General features: G+C 41.0%; 1 protein-coding gene across 5 annotated transcripts in view; it reads right to left on the bottom strand.

Annotated features, from left to right (window-relative positions):
• Ttc3 (tetratricopeptide repeat domain 3) overlaps positions 1-16265 on the bottom strand; it is a 96897-nt gene that overhangs the window by 65222 nt on the left and 15410 nt on the right. For 4 of the 5 annotated variants that reach the window (XM_040750423.1, XM_013116169.3, XM_013116168.3 and 1 more), the window contains 5 exons: positions 14715-14807; positions 13772-13892; positions 11920-12005; positions 10539-10633; positions 9341-9403 (listed from right to left, as the gene is read on the bottom strand). The exons of the other annotated variant lie outside the window; for it this stretch is intronic. In XM_040750423.1, coding sequence (XP_040606357.1) covers positions 9341-9403; positions 10539-10633; positions 11920-12005; positions 13772-13892; positions 14715-14807 — 458 coding nt within the window. The remainder of the gene's footprint in view (positions 1-9340; positions 9404-10538; positions 10634-11919; positions 12006-13771; positions 13893-14714; positions 14808-16265) is intronic. 5 annotated transcript variants of the gene reach the window in all.

The following is a 16265-nucleotide window of genomic DNA, read 5'->3' on the forward strand; positions in this document are numbered from 1 at the left end:
CAAATCCTCACCACATCCACGTAGAACTCAGCACCTTGCAACCTGGGATTTTCCAGCTTGGTGGCAAGTGCCACCCACTGAACCATTTCACCACCCTTGAAGTAACAGCTTTTGGAGAAAAGCCAGTAGTGGAGGGGCAAGCCACTGAGAGTGGGAACACACTTGCAAGTCTAAGTCTCAGTGACTGGCATGCAGATCACAAAGCATAAAGACGGCCTTCAACTCAGGGAGAGCATGGCAAAAGACCATCAAAGCACTCCACAAGAGAGGACATCCAAATAGGCCGCTAGCATAGGAGAAAACACCCAAGTATCCTTAACCAGCTTAGAGAACTGCAGACTAGCACTAGGCTTACCCCTCTCCACACCTACCACTTCTAAAATGAAAGATACAAATTAAGTGCTGGTGAGGACATGGTCTGAAACGCTTGGCCCTGCAGTGCACTAAATGATATGACCACAGGAAAGCTATGGACTGTGGCAGAACACAAGTATGCCCTCTGTCCTTGACTGTTCACTCTACAGAAACTGATGCCACTCACAGTCCAAATACTAGAAACTTAAATGGCCATCAAAGAATGACACAATGGATAAAATATGGTATATCCATGCAATAGTACTCATTACAAGTGTGTGCAAACAACACGGATGCCCCACCCCCAAAGAAAACACTGATGAGAACCAAACACAGGAAGAGCACAGAGTACATGATCCCATTTACATTGCATAAAAAATGTAACTACCCACCGGGCGGTGGTGGCGCACGCCTTTCATCTCAGCACCCAGGGAGGCAGAGGCAGGCAGGTCTCTGTGAGTTCAAGGCCAGCCTGGTCTACAGAGCCACACAGAGAAACCCTGTCTCAAAACACAAACGAAAAGTAAAACTGCCCAGTGGAAGTCTAGGCAAATGTCTTGGGGAGAGGGGCGGCTGGGCTCTGTTGAGATTTAGATGCTGTTTCACACTGACTGGCTTCCAAGAATTCCGTCTACTCCCTTGGGACACAGGAATGCCCAGGATGTGCACTAAGACCCTTTTCAAAAGGTCACAATAAACCTAGTTTTTCTTCTGCTGGAGAATGCAACAGCAATGTCACAGGAGTCAGCATGCCCAGGGGTGGGGTGGTGGTGGACCGAGTCGTTCAGGCTGCAGATCTAGGTCTTAGAGGCAGTGCTGAGCCATCACACACACTCTTAAAGCCACCTTCTTCTGGAGCCCGGGAATTTCGTTGCTTACCCATTTAAGCCATTCAATCTGTTACCTAGACCTAACCCAGCCTTGCAGGCACCAAGTCTCTTTGCTCAGGCGTTTTGTAGGCGTTGTCCACACCTACTGTGTCCTCACACCTCTCAGCAACCACCTTCTGCTCAAAGCCCTTCCACTGAGAGCTCTCTGGCTACAGAGCGCAGTCCGTATGGCTAAACCCAAATCCCCTCACATGTCCCGGCAGCCAGACACTTGTTCTCTCTCACTTCTTCCCATACAATGGTTTCCTGCCTTTCTGGACACCTCTCAGGGGTCTGCAGGCCAGGTTTCTCCCTTCTCGATAGACACTTGAGGCTCATCTTGGCTCCTCTTTTCTCTTAGGCTGTGCTCTCAGAAAGGACCTGAGGCTGTTTCAGTCTTGCTAACACACTAGTATCACTGGGGAAGTGTCAAAAAGCCCACTCGGCAAGCTTACCGTAGATCAGTTAAACTACCATGTCTGGAGTTCAAAGTTCCAATGATCCCAAATATGCAGGCAAGGGTGCAACCTACTTTCCTACACAATATCAAGTAGTTTCCAACTTCAAGCTTCTTGTCACCTATCCCATACATGTCATCTACTCTTTTTAGTTCCAGACCCTCGTAATTCATCTCTATACAACATTCCAATTTGGGTGCTTCCCAGGCATTTCCACTCAGTATGTGTGTGTGTTCGGTGTGCTTTGTATATTATATACGCACATATATAATCAGATATAAAAATGTGTATATATGTGCTCACATACATTTATAAATACCAAACACTGAACACATACGTATATGGAGTAGAAATTAATATATATACAGTCAGACTCCACCTCCTACAAATTTGTTCCTGTTCCAATGGCCACCCCCCACTGCCAGCGAGTGGCCCAGAATCCAGGAATCTGCTAAGGACACAAACCACATTGTCGTCTCTCAAACCCCAGCACTAAGCCATTACTGTCAACTTCACCTCTGAAGATCTTGGCTCCTTTCTCTTTTCCAGGTCTACTCTCACTACCTTCCCCCAGCCTCAGCCTAGCTGTAGCCCCTTCAAAGTCATTTTCTGTAACCAAAACACACCCTTTTGGGGGAGTCAGACAGGGTTCCTCTGTATTGTTTTGGAGGTTGTCATGGAACTTGCTCTGTAGACCAGGCTGGCCTTGAACTCACAGAGATCCTCCTGCCCTGCCTCCTAATTGCTGGGATTAAAGGCATGTGCCACTAACGCTCGGCTCCCCAGAATATACTTTTAAAGGTACTGACCACGGGCAACAGCCTCAACTCATTTGAAATTCTTTGGCATCTTACCACCCTGTTTAGCGGCTAACAGCCTTTCTATAACCTACAAAGTCTAGACCCTAACCGCCTTCTCTCCCATGAACACAGCACACCACTTCCAACTGCAGACTTCATACTGCTGGCTTACTGCCTAGAACACAGGGACTGTGTCTATTTTTGCCCCATTTCTGGCATCAGCTATAGCTAGAATCCTGGTATGACTCACTGAATCATGGTTGAATGGTATTAATATAGTGGTACCATAGCAGAATGCCACTCTGTTATAACAGCATAAATTATCAGTAATCCATTTGGTGATACATGAACGTTAAATTAAGCTAGATTTCCTAGCATGTAGCCACATCTTATAGCTGGAGCAAAGCAAACAGAGTAGGTTACAGTGCTGCTCACGCAGACCACCGCGGCCAAGTGAGTGGGGCTGAGACTGGGCAAGGAATACAAGTCTGTGACAGTGGGAAGTCCAAGTGCTCCAGCTTATTATAGTTACCACAAAAGCACTGTATCTCCCCAGGCAAAATGCAATCTAACACTTTACATAAAATATTGGGTTTTTTTTCTATTTACTACTCTGGGACCTTAATATAGACAGAACATCAGATTACTTTTTCTTCCAGACTTACAGTTCACAGGCCCTGGCTGCCTGATTTCTGCCTGTGACTATGAATGAATCAGTAACGAACCATTTAACAATCAGACATAAGGTTTCCTGTCTCGATGTCTGCAGCAGTGAGGAAGGTGGTATTTGGTCAGCATTAGCTATGCCCCACACCCATCTGGTAACTGATTCTGGACAGGGCAAGGAAGGAGAGGCTACTTACTGAAGTCCTCAACCACAACATGTGTGCACACAGTGAAGTATAGGACACTTTGATGGCTGTCAAGGAACCTCCCCCTAGTATTATCAATCATTACTTTTAAGGTCAGATTAAAGAAGAAACAATTAACTATTCCCCAAGTAACTTAATGTTACTATTAAGTATAAAACAAAAATCACAGGCTGGAGAGATGGCTCAGAGGTTAAGAGCACCGACTGCTCTTCCAGAGGTCCTGAGTTCAATCCCCAGCAACCACATGGTGGCTCACAGCCATCCATAATGAGATCTGGCGCCCTCTTCTGGGGTGCAGACATACATGGAGGCAGGGTGTTATATTCATAATAAATAAATAAATAAATAAATAAATCTTAAAAAAAAACAAAAAAAAAAAACAAAAATCACTCAGCTACTGTCAAGTATATGACTAACCACCACCAACAGAAGATGTTTAAGATATAAGTTCCTAGACTTTAAAGTCTCTGTGCTCCTTCATCCAACAACAAAATAAGCTTATCAAAAATTTATCCTACAAATACATTAACACCTGAATACTGAATACAAAAGGAGAGTCATTAAAGACCTGCATTTAATTAAGTGAAAATAACCTATATTCTAATAACCTGCCATTATAAGTAATCTATAGACTAATCCAAGTAGCCTAGTCAACCATATATTAATACAACTTGATGGATCACCTGAGTTTCCAGCCAATTAAATGTTGTCCACAAACAAGAACAAGATCGTGATACATACTGACTAATACACAAGCTCTAAGACTCAACATTTAAAAAGCAATTATACAACAACATACAAAGTATTTTTTCCACTCATGATTTTTAAAAGGCTGTGTCTCACTGAATCATCTCAAATTGCCAATACTCTGATATATAAAATGGAAAAATCACTGGTTCAACATGAGCAGTCTATGGATATGAGGGAAACACAGGGTCTGAAGAGAGTAGGAAATGAATAAGCACACTAGAGCTGTGGGTGGATTCTGATTTGTTTTCTGCATTTCTGAGACACAGCCACTTAACCACGCTCCTGAGAGAATTTCCCCCTTTGAATGCACCACTTCTTTTTAAAAAGGGGGAGGAATGGGGCTGGAGACATTGCTCGGGGGTTGAGAGCACTTGCTGCTCTTGCAGAGCACCTAGGTTCCGTTCCCAGAACCCACAGGGCTGCTTACAACCGTCTGTGCTTCAATCCCAGGAGATCCGGCACACTCTTCTGGCCTCCATGGGCACTAGGAGCACATGGTGCATACATAAATTAGACACTTGGACATGTAAAATAAAACTACATCTTTTTAAGAGGGGGCACATCCCCAAACACCTGGCAATTATGTTTTCTTCAAGAGCAAATTCAGTGTTTCTAAACAAAAACAGATCATGCAACTAAGAGAACCACTACAAGTAATTTAAATAACACACCCTAAAACTGAACCTGTGGACCCCTCACAGAAGTGCTCGCTCCCCCCCCCCACTTGAGAGGGTAACTCTCACAGAAGCATGGTTAAGTTGCTCTATCTCTGATCTTAGAAATTCAGAAAACAAGTCAGCAGAACTTAAAGTCTCTCTGCTATACAAATCATAGCTGGGGTCTAACGTGAAGGAACACTGCAAGACAGGTAACTAAATATCAAAAGGGTGAGGGTTTTCCAAAACAAATTAGAATATTCAGGGATACACATCCAACATCTAGTTACATTTCCCCTTAGCAATGTTCATTATACCCCTGAAAAGAATTTAAATTTCCCAAATATGAGCTTTACAAACAAGAGTGAGACAGAGTAGACAAAAATTACTCATGTACTTAATTAACATAAGCTTTTGTAACCACCTAGATCCGACATGTCTGATTCCTTTTCCTGTATATAAATCTGAAACTTTCTGGTTACTTCAATTACAGCTGTCACTCTTATAATGCCCTATGGTTACAAACTGAAAATTGTAAAGTGTGCTTCTGGATGACCAGACTAAAATAAAATCTCATCGAAGTCAAGAGTCCTCGGTTCATGGAATGCATTTCCCAAGCCCCAAGAATTCCAAGCCAGGAGTGCTCAGTGCATGGAACACATTTCCCAAGCCCCAAGAATTCCAAGTCAGGAGTCCTGAGTGCATGGAACGCACTTCCCAATTCCAAGGGAGAAGACGGAGCAGCCACGCAGTCCCCAGCTCTTCACTTGGTGCAGCCCCAGAAGGACTTGTCCTGGCTCTTGGCCTCACCTGTGTCCTCTCAAGGGTCTGAGTGACAACCCGTGTACTACAACCCTATCACCAGCACAGATCCCTCCCTCACTCTGGGGTGGGGCATCAGCTTCCCAGCGCTCCCCTTCGCCGCTGGCTTGCCCCCTTGCACCACTAACCATGCCGTGACAGCGCTTCTCTCAAGACCATTCCTCATTTGACCTTCCTGCTTCACTGCTGTAGTTCTCCTTCTATGTGCATTTTGAATTGTACTCGCCACACTTTCTATCAAATATTTCAATATACACAATGCAGAGAACATAACGTTAACACGAAGAACACTTATTACCAAGTTAGCAGGAAATGAGCGTTTTGTCATATTCACTCCAGCTCTTTTTGCAGGTTCGTTACAGCGGGCACCCACGGTACCACCTCTCCCGTGTCCGAACCCTTCTCCCCACCTTCTCTCCCAGAGATAGCCACTCATTTGGTATACAACATGCTCACACATTTTACAAACACTTGAAATTCATACTTCATGTTAATATGAATATGCACATCGTTTTGCGTGACTTTACACAGTATATAAATGGCATCACACTGTACAAATCATTCTGCAACTTGCTTGACACTCCAACATTGCACTCATTTTAAGTGCTACTTCAAACATCTTTGTATGAATATACCATAATGCATTTATCCATTCCCCTCCTCATGGACATTTACATTGTTTCCACATCTTAGCTCTTACAAACAATGCTACATGAAGGCTTGCACATGTTTTCTCGGGTACACGTGTGACAGCTGGGAAGGCATGGCCCTAGACGTGGACTGCAGAGTGCACATCTTCACCTCGCAGCCTGCGCTCCACAGCGACTGTACCCATTAACATCTCCAGCCGAGCACGAAAGTTTCCTTCGCTCCACATCCTCTCAAATACTTGATATTACGAAGGTTTAAAGATTTTTTGCCAATCTGATGGGCACGAAAGAAAAACCTGTAGTTTTTAATCTGCATGATATGTAAGGATAAGCAGGTCCTCATAAATGTGTGACTGTCTGGATCATTTGTTTTAAAATTTTTCCAACGTTCGCATTTCTGTTGTATCATAGTCACCTTTCCAAAGTGATTAACAGTAGAGACCACACCCAGGGAGACTGGGCTCAAGTGCTGTCTGCATCACACTCATCTAAGCACCCGTGACAGTGCCGGGCCTCACTGCACCTGTTCTCTCTCTCATGTGAAGGAGACAGCCGCAACTACCTCCCAGGGTCGGGAAGGTTTTTAGGAATAAGTACGTATAATGTACTCTGGATGGAGCCTGTTGTAAGCATCAATGTAGGTATGTTTACCTTTTAGAGAGTAATCTTGCCAAAGCTTGTTTTTTTTTTGTTTGTTTGTTTTTTAGGTTTTTCGAGACAGGATTTTTCTATAAGCAAAGTTATTTTTTTAATTGAATGTTTTCATTTTCTAATATTTTAAGATTAAAGTATTTTGGAATCACTTTGAATTTTAGCATTCATTCAAACCTTTAACCTTTTTCTATTTCAGTTCTTTTATAGTTGGATGTCTGCTTTTTAAAATAAATAGGAAGTCTGGCTTTGAGAACAAAAAGGGATGACATTGTCTCCCAGAGTCAGCTCGGGGACACTTTATCTCCAGCTGTCCCTGCAGCTGCTTGACCAGATCCCCATGACAGATCTAGCTGGCATTCACAGGATGTGAGAATTCTACACCATCTCAGAGCTGGAGAACTCCTATGTCCAGGCATATGGCAATCACTGGCAGCATATCTCTGTGTCCTATCTCTACTCCCTGCACCAGGAGGTGTAGACCCTGAAAGCCTCATCTCTACATTCTTGAGCAAAATCGTGTAAGCACTGTGTGAGAAGGAGAGGCAGCACAAAAACCAGTGTGGCAGTTTTATATGTTACAGGGGCATCAGATACATGTTGGTGACTGCCTGGTAAAAATCAGTGACTCTCAGGTACACTAAGCCTGTCCTGACACCAGATGTGCTCATTACAAGCCAGAGCATGGGTAGGTCCAAGGCTCTACTCTTAGCCTTCACCTCACGCTATCCAGAGGCCGTTTGTTCCTACTGCCACCTCTTGTTGCAGAGGGTGTTTGAGAAGATCTTCCTTGTGTGTCTATCTTTCAAACACTCATACAAGCAGAATCGCCCGGGTTTGCCTCTCAGCTCCCGAGCTGGAGAGCAGGTGACCCTGCCTGACAAGATTTCAGTTAGAATCCTCAGTTTTCACAAGAGGCTAGCCAAGTCATAAACCTAGTCATCTGTCTTGAGAGCATACAGAGTCACCTTCAAACAACATAGATTATCTATTAACTCTGGACCTAGCCAGAAACAATAACCTAGACATTTGGAGCTCATCTCTTGTCAGAACCGGTTGAGAACAGTGGTACGGGTGGAGGCTGTGTCAAGGCCATCCATTCCTCTAGTCTAGATAGCCTCGGGTTATCCACGGCTTAAGCCACCTAAAAGCTGCATAACGTTAATACAGCGGTATTCTCCAAGGTGCTTGGGTTACTGGTGATACTTATTTTCTTCTTTTTAAACTCTTGTATTTTCCAAATTTTCTACCATGAGAATGTGTTCTGTTTATAATAAAAGAGAAACACAATAAATGTTACTTTTTAAAAGCTACATACTTGGAAGATACTACATCTTCCCCCCTCCCTCTCCCACAGCCCAGATTCGCATCTTTACTAAAGACACCTGACATAGGACTTCTCGGTGTTCAATACTTCAAAGAAAAAAGTTATCTGTGGAACCCCAAACTGCATTTTTCGGAGATTTTCCTACAATTGTTTCTGGAATTTTTCTCTATCATGTAGTTAACATTAGTAGTGATACACATAATAATTTCTAGGTTAAATATGAGGAAACCACTTTCAACCAAACAACGGCTGTAAATTTTTCCTTATTAATAATGAGAATCTCATGACTTTTCAAGTTTTCCTTTTTTATTTTAGGCAACAGAAAGTCAAAGGCAAAAAATAAATTGTAACTAGTATCAATGTAAGACCTTGGCCAGGCAGCCTTGCTCTGTGGGTCCCAGGCTCTAACTTGGTTTTCTAGTTCGATGTGTTCTGATTATTTTCCTGTGTATGGATGTATTTTCAGACTCACCCACTTACAATAAGACAGGGCATAATTGAATACAACAATCTATATTGCTTAATATTGACACTTTATATATTAAAGTTTTTTAAATGAAGGACAATCAAATCACAGTAGAGTATATTTTTTTCAGTCTTTCTCAACTCAAAAGCAAATTTCAAATTCAATATAAGGAACTAAATTACAGTTCTATTCCATTAACACCATTAAATTTCTATGCATTCTTTCACTTATGAAAATATTTACTTAATTTTATATAACAAGACAAAGTAAACAGCAAAAAAATATATTATGCAGATCAGATAGAGCAAAGGGATGGAATGTATAATAAAAATTATGAAATGTAGATGTCATCAGCAGGATCTGTGCCTAAATCTTACCATCACCACTCACTAGCAGTAGGAACTGTCCACAAGTAAAATGTGGAAAATAACGTAACATGCCTACTTAGGGTGCTGTGAGACTCAGCATGTCAAGTATTTAAAATAACGTATGACAAATACTTGCAATCTGTCAGTCATTATAAATGAAACCAATTCTTTTAATCATTTAACTATTTTAGACAAAGAACTATCAGGGATATTCTTGCATACCTGCAAGATAAATGTCTCCCTAAAGTAGATATTGGGCATAAAAATTCAGTAATTAGATCACTTTAACCAACTTACCTAAACTGTCCCATACGAAGAAAACAGAGAGCTCGGTTACCATAAAGAAGATGGTTTTCCGGTCTTAAAAAGAAGTAACATTTAGTCAGTAAAACACAATGTATCTGAAACAAACTTTATAAGTCATATTGAAAACTTAAAACAAAAAAAAATCTTCCTAAAACTTTACAACTATGTAAAGAATACAGGATCTAGAACCTTAATTGACTGAAATCCAGTTTTTTTTTTAACATTCTCAGTACCTTGTTCAAAAGAAAGTAAGATAATTACTCTGCATCTACCTCAGAGAACCTGGCCATAGCACCATTAGTAAAAAGCTGGCCAGCTGCAAAGTATGTAACTGTGGAAGACAAGATGACTTATGTAAGTCAGGAAGGTGACACTAACGACTCGGGCAAAAGAAACTTGTAAGATGTTGACAGCAATAGTAACAGGCGGACGGCTTCGGGGATGACCCACAAATGGATTCCCTCAATCCACGTGAAGAGCAGAGTAGGAAAGGAGGCGGTCCACAGGGCACCCCTAAACCTGCTAAGTATAAGGTGGACCAGCTCAGAGGAGCCAACTAACGACCATTAAGACACCTGGAGGAAAGCCACAAACACCCAGCATTGAGTAACTCGTGCAGAGACTTCATGCATCTAGCCTCTCAACAACTACAACTACTGTTTTGTAATGTTCCCCCAAGAGCAGGGCAATGGCTGTGCACGACTTTAATCCCTAAAAGCTGCATAACGTTAATACAGCGGTATTCTCCAAGGTGCTTGGGTTACTGGTGATACTTATTTTCTTCTTTTTAAACTCTTGTATTTAAGGCAGAGGCAGGAGGATCTATGAGTTCAAAACCAGCCTGGTCTACAGAGTGAGCTCCAGGACCATGAAGGCTGTTCAAAGAACGCCTGTCTCATCTGAAGTGTGAGGAACAAACGCCCTCCCTACAGTCAGTTAGCAGTACGGAAGGGACAGCTGACACAAGAGGAAAACAGCCGTGGAGGGCGGCTCCGGGCGCCTGGGAAACAGCACAGTGGGAGGGGCTCACTGTCGTGCCTGAGGTGCCTGAGATGCTGCTGGTTCTCCTACTCAGGCTGCCAGCACTGCTAACCCTACAGATGAGAAAGCCTGCTGCACTCCTCCTAACATTCTAACTAGATCTACCACATAAAAGGCCTTTATTTTTATTGTTCTACTTTGCTCTTACCTATATTCAATGGCTCTGGTGTAAAAAATGACAGCTAGATCAAATCTTTGTTTGGAAAACTCTTCATTTCCTCTCATTTTCATTAGTTCTCCTTGCTGAGAAACCGAAGTGAAAGAAGACCCATCAGTTACCTCCAAAGACAATCGAGAACCCAACACCCAGGAAAAGTGGATCGTGGTTTCTGTCCTTGCTGTTAGGGTACCATGGGGTTATTTACACAGAAAATGAGAATGTAATCTCTAGTATTTTGATATGTTCAATTAGTACTGAAACCATATCCATGGTTTCTGCATCTGCAATCCTGCAGTCAAAAAGTGCCTGGGAAAAAATGTACTAAACATGTACTTTTTTTTTGTCATCACCCCCTAAAACACAGTACAACAAACATACACAGCGTTACATTTGCTGGGTATTGTAAGGGGTCTAGAGAGGAGCATGTGTTTGATATCTTGTGTGCAGTGTGCATTTGTGTTCGTATGTTGGGACCTGTGCATGCTCATGTCCCTATGCAACCTTGCAGAAGCCAGAAGAGGAAATCTAGAAAGGACAGATATGTGTGTTTGTTACTGTGTGTATGTGTGCGTGTGTGTACGTGCACATGTGGAGGCAGGTACATGCATGGTGTCCTCCTCTATGTCTTTCCACCATATTTCCTTGAACCCGAAGATAAAACCAATATATTATAACTAAATAATAAATCAATTTTCTGTTGTGTAGAGTATTTTACAATAGATACATTTTAAAGAATTTATCCATATAGTGGTCTAAAATGAGATGCATGGTAAAACTGTAGTTCTGGGTTCTTAGCAAGTGTAGTATTATCCAGTAACCCTTGATATACAGAGATACAGATATATATAAATCATTAACTCACAAGCAATGTTGACTAACTGCTAAGAACAGCATCACAGGTCAGCAAGAATATATATGAAAGATGCTATATGCACAACCAATTTTTTTACTCTAGATACTCATACTTTTTAATTAATGAAAATTATTATCAATGGCTTTAATTATAAAACTTTATAGAACACTAAAATCTCCTAAATATTTTCTTTAAACTTAATTAGGAATCAGCATTTCCTCTGAGTGAATTGTGACACATGGTTTATATCTCAATAAGGGTATTACCAAAGAAAATCATATTCTTCAATGCATTACATGCCTGATTTTTAAAAAAATTCTAACTTTTAAATCAATAGAAAATTTTGATTAAGATAGTATTTCTTCTTAAAAATATTCTAAATCAAAATTTCTTAAGTTTCCCTTAAGCATGCTACTTTACAGTAGTCCCATTATTTTATATTCTAGTTTTATTATTCACGCCTATTAGATGTTGTAACAGACAGATCTTAAAATATCTACAGGTAAGTATCCTTACCTTCACACAATGCATACAACTGTTCCTTCTAAATTCCTCAAGCAAGTTGCAATTTTCAGTTACGACTTTAGTAATATGGTACTTGTCTGAGATTTATATCGGAAGAAAGAGAAAGGGAGTATTAGTTTTAAATTTGTACTGATGATATTCCAATTCTTGGGTTAAATAGGTATGTCTACTATGCTCATTTTACTGTGGAACATTCTAAAGCGTCTGTACGTTTTTGTAATCTTACATACATGTTAAGTGTGTAAAGGATAAAAAGGGCTGGGGATGTAATTAACACATTTATCCTCTATCAATCAATATTGTTAAAAAAGAGCAAAAAACAACAGAAACCAGAAAAACACTTACTGCTTTTGTGAATAAAATCTGCCTCTTATCTCTGGCAATTAAATCTTTGTTACTACATTATCACTGGAGCAATATTATCCCTTCTTTCATAACATACTTGATTAGGGCTCCTAATTACTAGAGCCAATTCAAAAAACAGTATCAAGTACTTTCAAAGTGCCAGAATGTACAATAAAAATGTATAAAAATAAAAACCTGGAAAACTACTTCTAGAATGTACCTACTGTGACAAATGAAGTATTTAAAAGGCTTTATTTAATATTTGACTTCACAAAAAAGTTAGTGAGAAATCATTTGAATTACATTTCTAATGCAATAGATGAACTTTGTGTTCACAGGTTATCCTCATTTTTTGTACTTTAAGCTATGACATAAGAAGGGTTTTTAAAATCTGATTTAAAATTTTACTACATCAAAATTATAGTTAAGCTCCTATCTAACCAATTATTAATTTCCAAGATTAAAGCAATACTTAACAATTAAGAATCAAGCAAGATCTGGGATGGTCACCAGACAGAGTGAGTGAGTTCTTGTCTGGATTCTAGTGTTCATTAGACTGAAGGAAATCGTCTAACCCAGGGTTTCTCAACCTTCCTAGTGCTGTGACTGTTAATACAGTTCCTCATGGTGTGGTGACCTCAACCATAAACTTATTTTCGTTGCTACATCATAACACTAATTAAATCATAATGTAAATATCTGATATGCAGATGATCTGAGGCGACCTTGTGAAAGGATTATTGGACCCCAAAGGGGTCAAAACCTGCCAGTTGAGAGCCACTGATCTAACCCTCAAATCCCGACTTAACTATTGAAAACACCACCCCGTAGAACGCGAGAGGCAATCAGCAATGAGCCCACACTGGTGCCCTTCCCTGTAATTACAAGCCCTCAAAACTACAATGTGAACAAAACTTTAAACACTCTGGATATAATGCCAACAACCCGACCAGAAAGTTCTGTCTCTATTAACCTACAGCATTTAAACCAACTGACAAAATATGCTGTTCTCAGTGGAGGTGGCAAGTTTCTGCTGACCTTCTCCTACAGGGCCAAATGTTTCCTGTCTTTGTAAAAACCCTGCTGATACTCAAATGCCTACAGTAAAACATCTTTAAAAGTGAATGTAAGGCAGGCAGTTCCTCTTACTTCCAAGAGTGGCTGCATCGGGAAAGAGAATCGTGTTGGCATCAGTGCCTTCACTGGTGAACCACAACACAGCAGAGCCCAGCCGTGGGCTCCTGCTTGTGAGTGGCACATGTAAAACAGCAGGACGACCATGAAGCGGCAGCTTTAAGAACATACTGCCACAAAACCAGTGAGAAAAGAAGGAGCAAATAAACCAACTGCAATGCTAGAATTCTCACTTTTGAGCCTTATACCAGAAGAGAAAGTTTAACTATTCCTAAGACAAATCAAGTACCATCTATGTATACATCCCATCTTCCCAAACAACATCCTTTAAAACACACTCAACATTTAAAGCACTTATACTTACATTCAGTAAAGAAAATACTTAGCATGGGCCAGCAACTGTCAACTGATCCTAATTTAGGTAGAATTGTTATATCACCTGTGTATTTTATCCAATTTAACGCTTCTTCCATTGCCAAGATTTTCTGTTTCAAAAGAGGAATGAAGAGGGGTATATGTGGGTATTAGTTCTAAATTTATGTGGCTTTATGGATTTACCTTCTACAGTATTTCAGAACATTATTAAAAATCCTGTACTTATTTTCATTTCTGTCATGTAATGGACAAGAGCTGGATTGCTAAGAACAGTCACGTGAACTCCCTTAGTCCACTCTCGCAGATCAAGAATGTTTCTTCATTAGTTACAGGTGTGGACCTTGAGGTCTACACCCTGGGCTGCTGAGTTAGCGGGAGAATGCAGATGAGGGTTCTTGGGTCACATGCCAATGAGGGGCCTATCCTGAGCACAAGGCTGGAGGCACAGAAAAGGGTCACATGATCTGTGGCAAAGCCTGACAAGCGTCTGGCAGGGCACACAGACCATCAGTACTCCTATTCATCAGGAGTTCCCAAGAGCATCCTGAAAAGTAAGCAGCTCAACTGTTAATATTGGGCTTGAAGGAACTATACAGACACTCCTGTCTCCAGTAACATTACAAATAGACTTATCTTTGCACCTGAACATTACCTAACAATCATAAAAAAAATTTAAAAAATAAAGGACTTAATTTCATTGGAGGAATATATATTAGGCAAATAATCTACAGACAAAATAAGTAACTTGTGAAAGTCTTAAAATTATACTAACTATATATATATATGTTATATATATTATATATATATGGCAAAAAAGGTAAATCTGTAAAATAAGATTATTCTATACAGAAAATGGTATTACCGAGTACTTCATGTAAAAGGCTGGGCTATGGAATCATTATCTGGGAACGTACAAGGAGACTATTATTCACCTGCATCGGGTGTGCTGGGCTCTCACTTTTAACACTTACATTCTCTATTTTATAACCAATTCTCAGTAAGCCTTCAATAAGGAATGAATCATTCTGCAAAATAAAAAAGAACAAAAACCACACATTTTCTTAATTCTTTCAATTTTATTTGAGTTCCTTTTTGGGGGTGGCATGTGTGTCGTGAACACACATATGTGTGCACGTGTGCACGTGGAGGTCAGAAGTCAACAGCGGATGTCTCCCCTGATCTCTCTCCACCTTACACAGGGAAGTGAGGTCTCTTACTTGAGCCCAGAGCCCACTATGTCACTACTTCAGCCAGCCAGCTCGCTCTGGTGACCCCATGTCCGTCCTCGGAAGTGCCAGGAATATAAGATGGCCACCACGCCTTCCCAGCATCTTTTACACCCGTGGAGTACCTAGGCTTCAGTCCTCACACTTGCCTGGCGAACACTTTACCCACTGAGTCATCTCCCTAGCCTAGGAACTGGATTTCTAATGAAAACAAAAGAACTACATTTTACCAACAGTCATGAGCTACACACACATTGGCATCTGAATTAACCAGGAGCCACAGACGGGACCAAAGCTCCCTAAGACTGTAGCAAACCTGAAACTCTTCACACACATACTACCGGGTCTGCAGTTTCCCGGTGCACCGCTCACAAGTCTGTGCTCACGCCTGAGCACAACTTCCTGCACTATCACTTGTGCAAGTACAGCACGCACAGTCAAATGCAGCACGCAGGACTTGACAATGATGAACAGCCACACTACTAGGTTGGGTATTTACTACAATACGATTTTTACAGTTATTTTAGAAGAGACATTACTGTAAAACAGTATGCCACATTGTACTGGCAGCAGTCTCCAACAACCATGTTCACCCTGTCTCTTGTTTACAACGAGGCTTAGGCTTACCACCTTGCTCGGGGTTAACTACAATGACCCAGTCCTCAGCATGTGCCCTTCACTAAGTGATGTCTGAGTACTCTACACACATAGATAGCAGTGTACTGGACACAAACACTGACATGGTTAATTTGTTCCTTCATCATCCTAATGCAATTCAGAAATATTCTTCTATACAGTTCTAGCTAAAAATTATACTGTGGGGCTGAGGGATGGCTCAGCAGTTAAGAGCACTGGCTGCTCTTCCAGAGGACCCGGGTTCAAATCCCAGCAACGCATGGCAGCTCACAACCGTCTACAATGAGATCTGGTGCCCTTATCTGGCCTGCAGGCATGCATGCAAACAGAACACTATATACATAATAAATAAATAAATCTTTAAAAAATTTATACTGGGGGGCTGGAGACATGGCTCAGCGGTTAAGAGCACTGACTGTTCTTCCAGAGGTCCTGAGTTCAATTCCCGGCAACCACATGGTGGCTCACAACCACCTTGAATGAGATCTGGTACCCTCTGCTGGCCTGCAGGCAGAAGACTGTATACACAACAAATAAATAAAATATTAAAAAAAAAAGAAATACAATACAATTTAAAAAATAAAAATAAAAACAAAAACAAACAAAAAAAATTTATACTGT

This window comes from Mesocricetus auratus, unplaced genomic scaffold, assembly GCF_017639785.1.
Source record: "Mesocricetus auratus isolate SY011 unplaced genomic scaffold, BCM_Maur_2.0 Super-Scaffold_100008, whole genome shotgun sequence".
NCBI lineage: Eukaryota > Metazoa > Chordata > Mammalia > Rodentia > Cricetidae > Mesocricetus > Mesocricetus auratus.